This window comes from Piliocolobus tephrosceles, chromosome 14 (genome assembly GCF_002776525.5).
Source record: "Piliocolobus tephrosceles isolate RC106 chromosome 14, ASM277652v3, whole genome shotgun sequence".
In the NCBI taxonomy this organism is placed as follows: Eukaryota; Metazoa; Chordata; class Mammalia; order Primates; family Cercopithecidae; genus Piliocolobus; species Piliocolobus tephrosceles.
In genome coordinates, this window is record NC_045447.1 from 89140375 (window position 1) to 89158113 (window position 17739).

The 17739-nt window shown below is 44.0% G+C and overlaps 2 protein-coding genes across 7 annotated transcripts in view; one reads left to right on the forward strand and one right to left on the reverse strand.

Annotated features, from left to right (window-relative positions):
* The window catches only part of NMRK1 (nicotinamide riboside kinase 1), a 29843-nt gene extending 28621 nt beyond the window's left edge, over positions 1–1222 (reverse strand). For all 5 annotated transcript variants that reach the window (XM_023213301.3, XM_023213305.3, XM_023213302.3 and 2 more), the window contains exon 1: positions 402–1222. The gene's annotated coding sequence lies outside the window, so the exon portion shown is untranslated. The remainder of the gene's footprint in view (positions 1–401) is intronic.
* OSTF1 (osteoclast stimulating factor 1) overlaps positions 740–17739 on the forward strand; it is a 58531-nt gene continuing 41531 nt past the window's right edge. The window contains exon 1 of one of the 2 annotated variants that reach the window (XM_023213307.3): positions 740–1109. In XM_023213307.3, the coding sequence (XP_023069075.1) occupies positions 1076–1109 (34 nt within the window). In that variant the 5' untranslated portion in view covers positions 740–1075. The remainder of the gene's footprint in view (positions 1110–17739) is intronic. The other variant, XM_023213306.3, reaches the window with a different exon arrangement.

Below are 17739 nucleotides of genomic sequence, written 5' to 3' on the forward strand. Positions count from 1 at the left end.
AAAAAAAAAAAAAAAAAAAAAAAGGAAAAAAAAAAAATTCTTAGCAGGCCATACAATAAGAGGCAGCAGGCGGGCAGTAGGTCATTACCCCAACGCTAGAGGAATGAGACCATCTCGACCCGCGAGGATCAAGTCCTGAATCCGGTCCCTGGCGACTTCTCCCAACTGCGCAGTTTCTTGGAGGTAGCGTTCCCATTTTCAGGATTATGCCAGGGCGCTAGAGCATGAGTCCACGTGCTCCTCGGCAGGCCACCTATCAGTTCTGTGAGGGTGGCAAGAGTCCAGGCAAGGCTTTCAAAGCGTAACCAAGTCCCGAGCTCCAGCACAAAAACCCTCTGGAAACACCTCCAGGCCCCACCAAGGCGGCGCGGCGCAGCAGGGGCGAGCAGGTAAGCACTCACCTGGCGCCAGTTCGAGTCCTCCCAAACACAGCGGCAAGGGCGACAGCCAGGCGCGCGCCTGTCCCCAGTGCGCCGCTACCCGCAGCTCGCTCCCGGAGAGGCCCACAGCCTCTTTCCCCACGATCCTCCTGGATTAGAGGGATGCCAGGTAGGGGTGGCCACCTGACGCCCCTTTCCACTCCGCTCGGTCCCGGGTTCCAGCCCCGTTGGGGCGGGGCGGGGCGGGGCTACGGCGAGCGTGGCCTCTCCCGCGCGCCCCTGGCCAGCTCCGGCCCTTCCCTATTGGGAGCGCGCGCGGCCCGCGGCACTGGCACCCGCCCGCTTCGCTCTCGCTCGGCTCCGGCCCGTTCCGCCGCCGTGCGCGCCGCCCGCGCTCCCGCTGCGGCGAAGCTGCCAGCCCGGGAGCCAATAAGCGCTCGGCCAGGCGGGGTCCACTTCCTCGTCGGCCCGGCGCGCGTTCAGGACGGCTCCGGCGGCCGCGGGGCGGGGCGGGGCACACGGCGGAGCAGCTCTGCCTGCGTCCGCTCTTCGTGCAGCCAAGGTTGGGCGCCGGTCCTGGGAGGCGCACCGTTGTAAGCCTGACGAAAAGAAACTGGGGTGCCCGAGTGCCAGGTGACGGGCAAGCGGTGGGCTTTTCGGCGGGGTCTTTAGGATTTGCAGCTCCAGGAAGCGAGATGTCGAAGCCGCCACCCAAACCAGTCAAACCAGGTGAGGGAGGTAAAGGAGGCGCTCGTCGGGTCCTCTGGCCGCCGAGGTGCCGGCCCCTCCTCTGCCTCTTGGCAGGGAGGACCCAGCGCGCACCCGGCCCCGAGCCTGGCTTACGAGATCTGCCCCACCAGGATGGGCGCTCTTAGTTTTGCGTTCGCTGTTACGGGGGAGGGATCGATTTTGATAGCGAGAGGATTTCGAGGATTAAAAATATATGTATATTTTTAAAGGGGAGTCGACCTCACTTTTGCTACGTTGTCATTCGCTGAAACTTTCAGAGGGTGTGATGGCAACGTCCCGTGGAAGTTTTCCGGAAAGACAGGGCCATTGATCTCCCTTTTAAAAAATGTCTTGAAATGGTCTTTAGCCACTTCCTCTTTTCTCAGTGTTTGTCACTGTCAGGTTAGGGTTCCTGACCGGCCAGAGCGAACGGGAAGTGCAATGCTTGCAGGGTGGGGTGGGCGAGCGAGCCTCCTTCGGGACTTAGGCTAGGAGGAGCGTTTGAAATTGACCTCGGGATCTTGGGAAGAGCGTTTAGAAAACCCTGTGCTCGCGCTCCTGGTGGAAAGAATCTAGGATGTGAAAGTAATCTCAGCTGTTGCTATTTGGAAGTGTCATTTTATCATCTCCTTTGCCTTCGCTCTCCCAAAGACGTTGGCGTGGTAAACCTGAGAGGACTGAGATTACTACATTCCTCAAAGCAGTTTTCTTGGCGGATTGTCCTCGTTCATTTTTGCTCTGTTCTTAGACTATTTTTTGTGATATGCAGAAATGAGAGAATTATGAAAGAAACTGACGTATTTTAATTAAATGTTGTAACCTACTCTTCCGCGCGTTCATTTGGGTAGGTAATTAGAAAGGACTGACCTATTTCAATACTTTAACAACTCTTAGGTGCTTTCATTTGGGTAGGTAATTAAGGGAAATACGGGAAATGGAAGATAAATGACTCCGATGTATTCTTGGGTTTTTTTCCTCCCATCTTGTGTAATTGCGGTATAGCGAAATGCTGAAATTTAATCCATTTACATCAAATTTTGAAGTAACTTTCGTTGCAGGAGATAAGAGTTTCAGTGATTAATTTTTTCCTTGATTTTCCTAAACTCTACAGCTTTCATACTTGTCTGGTTTTCTTCCTTTGCGTTCCTGCAGTTGGAGTATGAAGTCCCTTTATTTGATAATCATGTACATACGTATGTGGAATAGTCCTTCACTGAGGACTGACATCTTGGTAGGCTGAGTGTGAAGGAAGTTGCTGAGACTGGCTCTCCCCTGAGTAAAGATGGGGCACAGCTAGAGTTGGGCTCTGCATTGTATTAGATGTGGAATCTGATGAGAAATTTCCATTTTAAGTGCATGTGTATGAGGTAGCTTTCTAAACTCAGGTGCAAATCAGGACCTCAAGTATCTTAACAATGCAGAGTTGTTCTTTGATAGCTAAACAATATATTTTTTTTTTCTGACCACCTGTGGCTTATTGAAATACATTATTTTAAAGAATGCCCTGAGAAAAAGTTCATGAGTTTTTTTTTTCTTTTTTTAAACATCTCTTCAGGCATATTAAATGTCTATATTGAAAATGACAGGTGTGTGTATGTGCTCACAGTAGTGTATACTTGTGCATTCGTTCACACTTGGGGGTTGAGGGATCACCTGTTACTAATTGTGGATACATTCCCAGGAACCTGCTTTCTCCTTCACATCAGAAAGCTTGTGGTTAAACGTGACTGGTGTTTAGAGGGAATTTTGCGTTTTATTTTATTTTGTTTTGTTTTATCTGGTCCTTGATTCAGGATACAGGGAATTTTGAATGAACATTAATTTATAAATGAGATCCAGACTCAAAGTTACCATAGAAATGGGTTTGTCAGTTTAGTAATTTACAGTGAGAAACATTACAGCCAATCAGACTTGATAATGTGGGTGGGCTACCTTAGTTGAAAAAAAAGCAATGACCAGGAGCAGTGGGTCCATGCCTGTAATCCTAGCACTTTGTGAGGCTGAAGTGGGAAGACTGCTTGAGGCTAGGAATTTGAGACTAGCCTGGGCAGCATAGCAAGACCCCGTCTCAACAGAATACAAAAAACAAAAACAGAAATGTCCTATTGTAGTAGTCCCACATTTACTGTGTGTTAGGCAATGGCCTAGTCACTTTTACATGTGTTAACGCATTTGCTGTTCTCAACAATCTTATGAGGTCAGTACCGTTATATTGTTCTTGTTGCACAGATGGGGAAATAAAGATGTGCAGAAATGTTATTTAATTTGTCTAAAGTCAACAGTTGGAGTGGGGAATGTAGCAGGCAAGATTAAAACCCAGGTAGTCTGGCTTTGAAGTATGCACTCTTTTTTTTTTTTCTGAGATGGAGTCTCCTCTGTTGCCCAGGCTGGAGTGCAATGGTGCGATCTCGACTCACTGCAACCTCCGCCTCCCGGGTTCAAGCAGTTCTCTGCCTCAGCCTCCCAAGTAGCTGGGATTACAGGCGCCTGCCACCAAGCCCAGCTAGTTTTTGTATTTTTAGTAGAGATAGGATTTCACCATCTTGGCCAGGCTGGTCTTGAACTCATGACCCACCCGCTTTGGCCTCCCAAAGTGCTGGGATCACAGTGGCATGAGCTACCGCCCCCAGCCGAAGTCTACACTCTTAACCATTTGCAATTCTGCCTTGAGTCATAGTGCTCCATTCACATTGGTGGTCATGTGTATTTTAGAGCTGGTAGTCAGGAAGTCGAAAGGGAGGGGCCTCTGGTCTACAGACCTTCTTGTCACAAATGCACATAAAGGTCACCCCCTGGTTGGTACAGCAAGGAGAGTGGTGTGGAGCTTTACTTTCTTGTCTTGCAGGCAAGCTACATGGATAAAAATCTCCAAAGACAGCATGGGATTGGGGACTTTGGGGTTGTATTTAATTTTTTGGTTTGTTTATATCCTACCTCATTCCAAAGGACTTCTAAAAATACACATGATCTGAGAGAGAGGAAAAAAATAAAGATAAAGCAAGGTCATTTTAGAGGGAGGGAAGAATAATAAGATGAAACAAGAGGTAAAGCTAGCTTACAGGCAGACCTGCATGTAGTAAGGTCACTGTAGATTTGGCTCTCAGCTGCAAGCCGAGAGAAAAATCTCAAGATTCACAGTGCTCATAAAATTGAAATGTGTCACTTGCTCTGAAAAGTAGTTATTTTAATGGCATTGAGATCTGAGACAGATTTTCCTGTGGATTCTTTTAAAGTGTTGGAGTGGCCTGGATATCTCTAGCAGAAATACAAGACAGAACATCCTAACTGTGTTTCTTATAGCTTCTTTCAGAGCAAGATTTGGGCAAAACAGCATGGCTCAATTCAGTAGACAATACTAAAAGGAAAGGAGCTAGATGAGTAAGGACAAAGGACTCTCTGGAAGATATTAAAAGCGAGGGACATTAAGCTATAATGCAGACTAATTGCATCTTTCTGGCTGATCAGCACATGCCCAACAGGGGCACCGTTGGTGGAAGGAGGCTGAGAAGTCCTGGGCAGATACTAGTGGGAGACCCTGGCCATTTTTGTACTATCTGGAGGATAGATCAGGGTTACCTTCTTGGATTTTTGGCCATATCCAGAATTCATTTGCTAAACAAACATTTCTTAATAAATGTAGCTCATATTTTAGGCCCTGTGCTAGACACTGGGGTTCTAAGGAGCAGTAACCTAAGGTGTCATTCACGAGGGTCCTGAGTCTAATGGGGAAGACATATGTATCTATAGATATTACCTAGAGTATCCCATATCTACAACCGGATGGCTGATCTCATTCATTTTGTCAAAAAAAAAAAAAGCTTGTAATTAAAAATATAAGTAATTGTTTTATTTTTAGAAAATTTGGGAAAAGGTAAACAATAAATATATAACTAAAATATAGAAATCATCCCTGTCATCTACTGATAATCATTATTTACATTTGGTTGAATATTGTTTCAGGTTTCTTTCTTCTTCACATCCATTTCATTTCAAAAAAAGAAAATAAAAACAATTATCCTTAGAACAGTGTCTCAGCTTCCATTTGAAATGTCTTGCTGTTGGTTGGTATATGTTTCCAAAAGTCTGTATGGTATTGCCTGCATTCTGCTTGAAAGATCAATTATGTTGCAGCTTGACCTTTCCTTGCTTATTGATTTTGTTTCTGTAGAATCACTTTTGGCCACCCAAGGTCTGTCATTGAAACTTTCTCACCCCGTCTCTACTAAAAAATACAAAAATCTAGCCGGGCGAGCTGGCGGGCGCCTGTAGGCCCAGCTACTCGGGAGGCTGAGGCAGGAGAATGGCGTGAACCCGGGAGGCGGAGCTTGCAGTGAGCTGAGATCTGGCCACTGTACTCCAGCCCGGGCGACAGAGCGAGACTCCGTCTCAAAAAAAAAAAAAAAAAGGAAAAGAAACTTTCTCTCTTAACTGTTATCTGTGTCACCATGGTACTCTACTAAGATATGTTTCAATTTCGTGGTCTTTATCTTATTCTTTATGGTTCTTTCCTTCCTTTTCTTTTCTTTTTTTTTTTTTGGAGGTGGGATTTTGCTGTGTTGCCCGGCTCATCTTGATCTCCTGTGCTCAAGCAGTCTTCCTGCCTGAGCTTCCAGACTGTCTGGAATTATAGGTGCTCACCACCAAACCTGGCTGGGACCCTCCTTTCCTTTTTCTGAGTGAGTACAACCTCTTAGTTTTACACATACAGCATTTATGTTGTTTTCAGCCACTCTCAGAAGCCTTGCAGTTCAATTAGCGTGAATCTGTCTGGCTTGTTAGAGTGTAGAAGTGTAGAAAACAGAACTTTTGTTCTCATAAAATCTTTAAAAAAAATATTTTATTCTGAGAGTAAGGATGGGCCAAAGAATACTGAATGAGATTTGGGCCGTAAAATTATCTCATTCTAAGCAGGTTTGATAGCCCTCTATTGTAGTTGGAAACCTGATGTCTGACCTTGGCCATTTTTTCCCAAATGGCTTATTGATTTTGGTGGTGAAAGTGAAGCAACATAAATATTTCATGTGCCTTGTGAAAATAAATTCATGGAACTTTGAAAAAGCAAATGTCAGTGTTTCAGGTTCTTTTGTTATTCAGAGTAAAAACATCATAAAACTTAAAAGACATCACACACATGCTGCTTAAATAACATTTTTGAGAGAAAAAGGTTTTTATCTAAAATGAACTCAATTTTTGTGTATTTTTTTTTACCCCAACAAAGGAATTAATCAAAAGTGAGGTGAAATATGCATGTGAATAGTCTTCTTTTATAAACTTGATACTTTTTATACCTGATGGCAGAATAAAGCCTGAGAAACATCTTGAAAATTTCAGAATGATGATGATGATGGGAATGGTTAACGTATATTTGGCCCTATATGTCAGGGACTGCACCCAGCACTGTGTATGCTCTGTCTCCTTTAATTATTCTGACTTTCCTGTCAGGTGGGTGGGTCCTCATCTCCCTGTTTTATGGATGAAGTAGTACTTAATAAGGTCAAGTAAACTACCTAAGATCTCAAAGCTAGTGAGTGGTTGGTGTGACCTGGAAGTGGAACACAAGCTTTAATTGGGTCCATGCATGTGAGCAGAGAAACCTGCCAGAGATGTTATTGGGTTGGACCTGCTTTGGTTGGACAGTCATTTTATTAGCTTATGCAGTTGTGTTATTGGTATTTGGTTTGTGTAACTGCCCTCTTTCAGTGGATCCGTATTAGACCATTAAACTATATACTTTTTGAGAGTGGAACAGTCTTTTATTTCTTTGTAACTGCACAGCCACTAAATCATTTATGAATGACAGATACGTAAAATGCTTTGATACAAAAAAAAGGTTTTTTTGTTTGTTTGTTTGTTTTTGTCTGAAAGAAGGTGGGGGGTGGCCTCAGAGACTGTGATTGGGCTTTTCTTGTAGCTTTACCACAAAGTAGCAAAGGCTGGAAGTTGTGTGCCTCTGATCAGCACTCGTCCCTTCTGGAAATACTGGGGTCCCCTCCCTTGGTGTTTCAGCATTCCCACAATCTGACTTACATGACTAATGCAGTGAGATTTTCTAATACACACCTTATACCTCAAGGCACAACAGAACCCATTGCCAAAGTTGTCCTCACTTGCTTAATGGACAGGGGAAGACAAACTACATTAAAAAAAAATACAGAGACACCTTTCAGTGGGCTGACGTGAGTGAGCTGTCAAGATTCTCTTTCAAATTAGAGGAGTTTCAAAAAAATTTACAAGCCGGGCACAGTGGTTCACACCTGTAATCCTGGCACTTTGGGAGGCTCAGGCAGGCAGATTACTTGAGCCTAGTAGTTTGAGACCAGCTTGGGCAACATGGTGAAACCTTGTCTCTACAACAAATATGAAAAAAATTAGCCGGGCTTGGTGGTGCATGTTTGTAGTCCCAGCTACTCAGGAGGCTGAGGTGGGAGGATCACTTGAGCCTGGGAGGTCAAGGTTGTGGCAAGCCAAGATCTTGCCACTGCACTCCAACCTGGGTGACAGAGCGAGACGCTGTCTCAAACAAACAATACAAATATTAGAACCAGGAGAACTTTCTGGTTCTTTTAAATAACTACATAGTATTCTGCTGAGCTCATTTAACCAGACCCTAACTAATGTGCTTCTGGATTGTTTTCAATCTTTTGTTATCACAAATAGTCTCCCAACAGTATTGTTGTTGCTTCCGTGTGTAAATCCACAGGATACAGTCCTGGCAGTGGGATTTGTTGATTCAGAGGGTATGCGCACTGCTGATTTCATAGACATTTCCAAATCGCTTTTCAAAGAGGTCATACCAGTTTACTTCCCTCCCAAAAATGTATGAGCATGTCTTAGAAAGATCGCAGTGCTTGTGATAGGAGATGTTATCGAAGTGTGATCAGAGGGCTGGGAAGCACAGGGCAAGGAGCTTGAGGAAGCTGAGAAGATGTCACGGAAGAGGAGTAATCTAAGCAGAGTTCTGAATGCTGAGTAAGAGTTCGCTGGGCAGCAAAAGGGGAAAAGTCATTTGATTCAGGCGGAAATGAAAGAATGCATCCTCCTATCCACATTTGTCTAACTAAATAAGGGCAAAGCTTCTTTCAGAGAAGTCAAGGAAATTTGTTATGTTCACGGAGAACTGTGAACCACATAATTTTCTCTGAATAAAGAGAAGGCCATTTATACCCTGTGTAACAGTTTGTGAAAAGCAGGGAATTTAAATGCACACATCAGCTCTCTTCACAGATTGCTTATCTGTTTCTCAGTGTTAACAGTTGGTGTAGGTGTTTAGTTTAGGGCAATGGGTTAAGGAGATTTGGCAGCTGCAGATCAGTTAAACAAGTTACTGGGGTGACTGCTGGGCCCCCCCCCCCCCTTTTTATTCAGTTATTTACCACTTTATGTCTGTATCTGTAGGATTTTAGAAAGCCACAAGGCAAATTTCTCAGCTTACATTTGGGATAAGAGTTGGGGGATAGTTTTATATTTGTGCATTTTGATTGGCATGGAATTTTTAAACTCTTTAGCATCCCTTATAATTGGATAAGCTATTTTGGTTTTATATTCTTGGGACCCACAATGCATCTAATGTGGATCTTTTCTGCTGGGTGCTCCCAATTTCCAGAGAGCCTGAGGGCAATTTGAATTCAAATTAAGGGAGATGCTCTAACCAACTCAGTTTATACTCACAGTAGAGGGACTGTCTCAGGCCCCTTACGAGGGTCTCTCTGGCATCCCCTACACTCCAGGAATTTTGCTTGGTTCTGAGAAACTCATGGATTCTATTTTAGGGTTCCCGGCTTCCCAGCCAGGACTCACTCCCATGAGACAAAGAAATGACTTGAACCTGGAGGTTATCTTGGAATGTCTGTGTGTCTTCTAGGAACTTCCTGACCAAATCCATATTTGGGGAGAAGATGCTTCCAAACTTTAGCTCGCTGAGTGTGGGTGAGAGGGGGTTGGCTGAAAGAAGCCCCTCTAGGTTTTAGACACGGTTGGAAGGTATCTCAGACTCCAGAAGATTTGGAGGATCTTGGAGTCTCATTCTTCCTTATTTGAAAACCAAACTCTTATGCTTATGTCTGAAATGTTGACTACCCAGGTTCACAGGACTTTCTGGCTAGCATGTATTATTTCACTGCTTTGTTGTTGGGCTTATTGTTTTGATGAGTCAGTGCTCAGATTTATCTGTAGCTAGCTCTGGGACGACTTCATCTGAAGGTATTCCTACTGGTTTTTCAGGCAAGGGAAGTGTCCATGAAACATTGCAATAGAAACTATCCCTGCCAAAGTTAATATTCTGGTGGTGTGCCAAACGTAAAATTGTTGTCGACCATATTTTTCTTTGGGGGAATAAATCATTCTCTTTGATCTCTGCATTCAGGTCATCCGAGCAACTGCTCACTAGAACCCGGGCGTATCTGAAGCTGAAATGTGAGGTAGGAGCCGCTGCTGTGGTGACTGCCTGCTTCCACTTTCAGGGAACCCTGCCCATCTGACAGGGCTTCTGGTCCTTGCCTAAGGCCTTTGCACTCTTGAAAACCTATTCTGTATCTAAATATTGGGGCTCTAAAGTGTAAACCCAAAATAAAACTCTAAGCTCCCTAACCAATGGAATGGATCCCTCCCCTCATCCAGATTTAACCTGAAAAACTAGTTCGGACCATGATAAACTGAGTTATAATCAACTTTACATTTTCCAAACATCAAGTCTTCAGCGTCTTGATGGCCATTCATGAACAACCACATTTTTTGAGGATCTCATTAGAATCTGTGCGTATAAAACCCCAAACATATTTAGGTCTCCAGAGTTGATGTTACTGAGTTATAATCACCTTTACGTTTTCCAAACATAAAAGTCTAATGGGGGTTGGACATGCCTTATTATGAGTGGGATTCATAATAAGGCCGTTCCCCTCCCCCCCCTTTTTTTTTAAAGCAACAGCTCCATTAGCACCAATTTTGTAGTTAACTTGCTAGTTGACCTTTATAAGTCACTAGACCACTCTATGCCTCAGTTTCTTTTGTTTGTTTTTGTTTTTGCTTGTCTTCTCTTTGAGTCAAGGGTCTGGCTGTGTTGCCCAGGCTGGAGTGTGGTGTGATGGTCTTGGGCTTACTGGAACCTTTGCTTCCTGGGCTCAAGCGATCCTCCCACCTCAGCCTTCCCAGGAGTTAGGACTGCCAGTGTGCATCCCCATGCCTGGCTAATTTTTGTATTTTTTGTAGAGACAGGGTTTTACCATGTTGCCCAGGCTAGTTTCTTCCTCTCATGCTAAATCTGATTTGAAATCATCTTCATGGCCTCATACTGGCCTCTCAAATAATTTCTCACATTTCTGACTAATTTCATCTCATTCTTCTTCTCCTAGACTCCTGGGCCATTTTCAGTGATCCCCATCCCAACTCCCAGCTACTCAGTGCTCAGCAGCATGTGGATAGAAACATATGGAGGAATTAAACACACCAAGCAAGGGCTTTTCATAAGTCCAGATTTCCATGAGAAACAACAAAGAGACAAAGGACACGATGAGGGTTAGGAAGGGGGTGTAATGTATTAATGATTAGGTCTGATCTGATTTCACTTAGGCTTTTGCTACATAGGGCAGTTTTTATTTTTTTCTTTTCTTGTAACTAACTGTCTAGACAAAGAGAATGCTGGGGTCTCCCTGCAGGAATATGTCTGGGGCTTTATATGCACAGATTCCAATGAGACCCTCGCAAAATGTGTTTGTTCATGAACGGCCATCGAGATACTGAAGACTTTTATGTTTGGAAAATGTAAGGTTGGTTATAACTCAGTAACATCAACTCTGTAGGCCCAAGATGTGAGAATACTAGGTATTCTACTAGATTTTAGAAATTCTCTGTGCAAAATATCATTCAGGATCCTCTTGTCTCTTCTCATCTTATTTTTCCCATCTCTTTTGGAGGTGATAGTTTTAAGCCATAGATTTAAATTCAGTCCTTGTTTTACAGAAATCATTGTATTTGATTCCAGAGAGGAGGGTTTTCCGTGCTTATCTCAAGAAGAGGGAGGACTAATCTACTAAGAGAATGATTCTCTGCCTACCCATCACTCTGCCAGTTATACTGGCAGAAACCAAAAGCCTCTTTTTTTCTTGTTTATTTACTTATTTATTTTTGAGACAGAGTTTCACTCTTGTTGCCCAAGCTGGAGTGCGATGGCATGATCTCGGCTCTCTGCAACCTCCGCCTTCTGGGTTCAAGCGATTCTCCTGCCTCAGCCTCCCAAGTAGCTGGGATTACAGGCACGCGCCACTATGCCCAGCTAATTTTTTGTGTTTATAGTAGAAACGGGGTTTCATCATGTTGGCCAGGCTGGTCTCGAACTCCTGATCTTAGGTGATCCACCCACCTCGGCCTCCCAAAGTTCTGGGATTACAGGGGTAAAGAAAATAACATTTATATATTTAAAGAGATTCTGATAAATGGCTTTTTATTTATTTTTACTTATTTATTTTTTTTAGTTAAGAAAAGGTATTGTTCTGTCACCCAGGCTGGAGTGCACGGCTCACTGCAGTCTCAACCTCCTGGGCTCAAGTGACCCTCCTGCCTCCGCTTCCTGAGTAGCTGGGACTACAGGCATGTGCTGCCAAGCCCAGCTATTAATTTTTTGAACAGATGGGGTCCCACAGTGTTGCCCAGGCTGGTCTGATGGGGTCTCCATAGTGGGGCCTCCTGGGCTCAAACAGTCTTCCCACTTGGGCCTCCCAAGGTGTTGGGATTAGGCTGGGTGCAGTGGCTCACGCCTGTAATCCCAGCACTTTGGGAGGCTGAGGCAGGTGGATCACCTTAGGTCAGGAGTTAGAGACTAGTCTGGCCAACATAATGGAACCCTGTCTCTACTAAAAATACAAAAAATTAGTTGGGCATGGTGGTGGGTGCCTGTAATCCCAGCTACTCGGGAGGTTGAGGCAGGAGAATCGGTTGAACCCAGGAGGCAGGGGTTGCAGTGGGCCGAGATCATGCCATTGCACTCCAGCCTGGGCAATGGTGTGAGACTCTGTTTCCACAAAAAATAAAAAAAAAAAGCGTTGGGATTACCCACTACATCCGGCCAAAATGACGATTTTAAGGACATAGAATTATACTTGTGGGAATAAATTTTGTTGCTATGGCTTTAGAATTCAAACAAAAATCATTCTATTCATAGCGGAAAATTATTACAGTGCTCAAGTGTTAGTTTTCCACTAAGTATCTTAAAACCAAAGGTAAAGAACTACAATTTGTTAGGACAGAGAGCAAGAGATAGCAGGGTACTTCTGCGTGTGGACGGTAGGTATAGAAGGAGAGCAAATTCCTGGTGATTATTCTGAAAGCCTGCAATTAAATGACCACTGCATATTGGTGGCACGCCACTGCCCTAGAAAGCGCGGATTTTTCCTTCTTCTGTCTCTGTGAGCAGAGGTTATTCTCACTGCCACGTCATCCACATCTCCAACAGTAAATAGTTGTGCAGGCTCTAGGGCTTGGGAGGGAACCAGGGCATTCCTAGAAGTTTAAGAAAAAATTCCATTGTCTCCATTTCCTCCCTTGTCCATGTGCCTATGTTCATAAAAAGATAAAATGATCTGGGCATCCATCAGTGAAAAAGAGTTTTTTTGGTTTTTTTTTTTTTTTAAGTCTCTGAGGCCAGGCATGTTGGCTCACGCCTGTAATCCCAACAGTTTGGGAGGCTGAGGCAGGTGGATCACTTGAGGTCAGGAGTTTGAGACCAGCCTGGCCAACATGGTGAAACCCCGTCTCTACTAAAAATACAAAAATTAGCCAGGCCGTGGTGATGCATGTCTGTAATCCCAGCTATTCGGGAGGCTAAGGGAGGAGAATCTCTTGAACCTGGGAGGTAGTGGTTGCAGTGAGCTGTTATCAGGCAACTGTACTCCAGCCTGGGCAACAGAGCAAGACTCGTCTCAAAAAAAAAAAAAGTCTCTGAGCAGCTGCCAGCCTCAGGGGTAGGTGTGACCCAGGGCCTTGGCCTGGCTGAAGGTAAAAATATGACCATAGAAGTATTGTCGCAACTCTCCCCCACCTTCCTGGACAAAGGGGGATTTCTGCAAGAATGGTCCTGTAATTCACCCTCTTTTAATTACAGCCCCAGAAACCACAGCTTTTCACTTCCTGGCCTTCCCATTCCCTGGGGAAATCCTAAAGGACTCCGTTCTCTTGTGCTTCCCTTCCTCCACCCCTAATCTGAGCTGGCTTGGAAAATACCTTGACATTTCTTAGGGTTAAAATTCTCCCCTGGCCTTTTTGGGAGTCACTTGGACTGCTTTGGTCTTTCCAGATCCTCCTGACTTCTGCCTAGCCCCTCCTTCCCATAAACAATCTCACCTCTCAGGACCAGGCCAAGCTGGAGAAAGAGCTCACCACGTGGGCTGTCTAGGCGGAGCCCTGGAATGGAGTGGCAGGTCAGGGCGTCAGGTCAGACATTTCCGGGTCACCAGGTGAGCCACTTTTATGATAGGAATGTGGCCCTTAGGAACACAACACCAACCTTTTGAAGTAACACTGCTGTGACTTTAGAGAGGATGCGATTAGGGAAACAATTTTCAGTTTAAAGGCTGTTGTCTAAGTGAGTAGATGATCTTGGAAGAAACAGATGCTTTGGACAGCTTGTTAGTTTCTCATAGATGGCCTTTCTGAACTCGTTTTCCTCTTTTTGGGTCTGTTAGAATTTGAGACATGGACTTTTGTGGAGGCTCTCGTATGTGCTATGTAAGAACATTTGAATCCTTCTGTTTTCTTAACAAAGAGGAGTTCTGTTTTCAAAGATACTGATAATCCTTTGCTTTACTTTTTCCTCTTGTGTTTTATAATCTTTCTCATATGTCCAAAGTTTGTATTATTTTACCAGAGTTCTAATATTAGCTAGAAATAGTAAAATATCCTCAGTTACAAACTTGGCCCCTGTGTATCTGTTGGGTCAGCTTTGATTGAACTCTTAGCTGAAGCTCAGTTCTGTCCCTAGTGATTCCCATTATGTCTTGTTAGATACTGTGTATATCCTGGTCTCTATATCAGGTTTGAAAGAGCTTGCGCTATAAATAAAGGGCACATTTATATCATCATGTTGTCTTGCTACCATGTATCTTCATAGACAGCCAAGACTAAGGCCATTTAAAAAAATTTTAAAGTTATTTTTTTTTAGAGACTACTTCTTGCCCTGTCACCTAGGCTGGAAGGGCAGTGGCACACTTATAGCTCACTAGCTTCCTGGGCTCAGGCTGGCCTCCTGCCTTAGCTTCCCAAGTAGTGCACATTACTATAGGCGCACGTTACTGTCCCAGCCAATTTTTTATTTATTTTTGTTTTTGTAGAGATGGGGTCTCACTCTGTTGCCCAGGCTGACCCTGAACCTGGCCTCAAGTGATCCTCCCACCTTGGCCTCCCAAAGTGCTGGGATTACAAGTGTGAGCTACCACACCCGGCCAGTGAGGGCATTTTTATAATTTCAGCTCTAAACAGTGGATGCACACATTGATATGTGAAATGCTCTGGCCTGGTGTTTTTTCACACTGTTGAGTGGTGACTTGGTAGGTAGTCAAGTCAGTATAATTAGTCATGACTAGCGTCTTGAAGAAAAGAAAATAGAATACGAACAAAAAATATCAGAGTGAATCACTCAAAGTAAGGATAAGAAATTTTTGTAAGATCTTTTTTACGTTTCATGAGTGTGCGTGTCCTGATACGAAATATATTTCTTCCTGTGGATCTCAAAAAAGTTTGAAAACCTCTAGCATCCGTTCACGCCCCAGTTTAATCTCTTGCCATCTTTTACCCCAGGATTCAGGCATGTTGATTGACTGGACATTCTTAGACCCTGCTTCCTGAACCCCAGACCCTGCTCTTTATTCTGAGACTGACTGACCCTGTCCCCTTTTGCGTGGGTAACTACTGTTTGTTTGTTTTTTAAATTTTTTTCTAGTCCTGTGGCATCACAATGGATAACTACTGTTATCTCCAAAATTAAAGTAGATGCCACCTCCCACAACAGCCTGCGCTGATCATGAAGGTCTCCTCACTGTGTTAATTTAAGTCTCTCTGTGTTCTCAGTTTTGTGGGTGTACTAGGCATGGCAATTCTTTTTTTTCATGGTGAAGTCAGGAAGAGAAAGAGGATAAAGAAGGACTCATATTAGTAAACACATTGCCGATAAATCAAATACAAGTAGGCCAGATTATAAACTCACGCTTATAATACCAGCACTTTGGGAGGCCCAGGGGGGCTGATTGCTTGAGGCCAGGCATTTAAGACCAGCCCATGCAACATAGTGATACTCTATCCCTACAAAAAAATAGAAAGAAAAATTAGCTGGGTGTGGTGGCACGTGCCTGTGGTCCCAGCTACCCAGGAGGTTTGGGCAGGAGGTTTAGGAGGTCAAGATTACAGCGAGCTATGACTGTGTCACTGTACTGTAGCCTGGGCGACACAGCAAGACCCTGTCACAAATAAATGATAAATATATATAAAATTCAGGTACCTTGTAAGTTATTCTTCAAAAGGGCATTAAAAGAGAACACATTTTCCTGATTGTATATGGGATACCTATTCATTGTAGACAATTTAGAAAATAAGAAAATAAATGTGACTCATAGTTCTACCACTCAGAGCTAACGGTTGGCATTTTGATACTGTTTCTTTCCAGTTTTTCTTCTGTGCAGATTTTTGTTTTACATAGCTGATTGCATGTATAATATTACCACCAGCCTTTTTTTACGTAACAACAAAAGATAAGTATATACCCCAAAAGCTAAATTTTAAGGGACACAATAAACTCTTATTTTTAATGATGGTAATTCCCTCTGTTGCTGGAGTGCCGGAGTGCCAGGCTGGAGTGCAGTAGCACAGCCTCAACTCACTGCAGCTTCGGCTGCCTGGGCTCAAGAGATTCTGTCATGTCAGCTTCCCAAGTAGCTAGGACCCACAGACCTACACCATCACACCCAGCTAGTTTTTTAAAAAAATTATTTGTAGACAAGGTCTTGCTGTGTTGCCCAGGCTGGTCTCAAACTGTTGGGCTCAAGCATTCCTCCTGCCTCAGCCTTCCAAAATGCTGAGATTACAGGTGTGAGTTTTGTTTACTTAAAGCAAGCATTACGGGCTGGGCGTTGTGGCTCAAGGCTGTAAACCCACATTTAGGGAGGCCAAGGCGGGTAGATCTCTTGAACTCAGGAGGTCAAGGGCAGCCTGTGCAACGTGGTGAAATCCTGTCTGTACTAAAAATACAGAAAAAAAAAAAAAAAAAAGGGAGCCCAGCCCCAGTGTGGTGGCACAAGCCCCAGTGTAGTGGCACAAGCCTGTAGTCGTAGTCTCAGCTACTTGGGAGACTGAGGTGGAATGATTGCCTGAGCTGGGGAAGTCAAGGCTGCAGTGAGCTGTGATGATGGCATTGCACTCCAGCCAGGGCGACTTAAGTGAGACCCTGTCTAAAACAAACAAAAAAAGCATTATGGCCAAGTGCAGTGGCTCACACCTATAATCCCAGTACTTTGGAAGGACAAGGCAAGAGGATTGCTTGAAGCTAGGAGTTCAAGACTAGCCTGGGTAACAGCAAGACCCTGTCTCTACAAAAAATGTTGTTGAAAAGTTAGCTGCGCATGGTTGTTGTAATCCCAGCACTTTGGGAAGCTGAAACAGGAGGATCACTTGAGTCCAGGAGTTTGAGATTACAGAGAGCTATGATAGAGCCACTGTACTCCAGCCTGGGTGACAGAGTGAGACCCTGTCTCTAAAATTAAAAATAAACAACAAAAAAGCATTAGAATATCTCTTGCTGGGATATCATGTGTGATACATTTTCTAATATACAGGGTGAGGATTTCGATAATGCTGTCTTGCCAGTAAGAAGAAACACAAGGAGTAAGTCCCAGAATAGTGTAACAAGATGTAGTAATTAATAGTAGCTAACATTTATGGTCACGTACAACACATCAGGAGCTGCACTCAGTATTTCACACATGGTATTTGTTTAGTGTCATTCAGTCCCTGGGTGCCAGAATTAAGAGCCCAATATTCAGAGCATGGGTTCTGGAGCCAGAGGGGCCTGAGTTTAAGGCTCTTCGCTGCCACTCCATAATTGTGTGGACCTGGACTAGTTACTTACCCTCTCTAACCTCAGTTTCTCCAGCTGTAAAATAGGGTTAATAAAACATTTACATCACAAGATTGTTTTGAGGATTAAATAAATTGCTGTGAGTCAGTACTTTGCATGGTGTCTGGCCCATGGTAAGTGTCCCATAAACGTGAGTGTAGAAGGATAATTTAGTTTTGGATTAAAGATTTTGATGTTAGGGAATTTTCTGTCTTTAATCTTGCATATATATAATCATTTGCCCAACCAGTCATTTCATATGGGAGGAAGACGGGACCCAGGTTGGTTTGGTGTTGGGGAGAAGCAGGTTAGGAGCTGCAGATGTTCATGCTGTGGCCCAATGCTCTGTTTGTCTGACTTGTTACTTGCAGAAAAAGAGGACTACAAGGTTGAGGTCTGCAAACATCATCAATAAAGGGCCGAATAGTTAATGTTTTAGGCTCCGTAGGCCACGTGTGGCTCTTTTGCAGCTACTCAGCTCTGCCATGGTATAATGTGAAAGCAGCCACAGACAAAAGACAAATGAATGCTGTGCTCCAA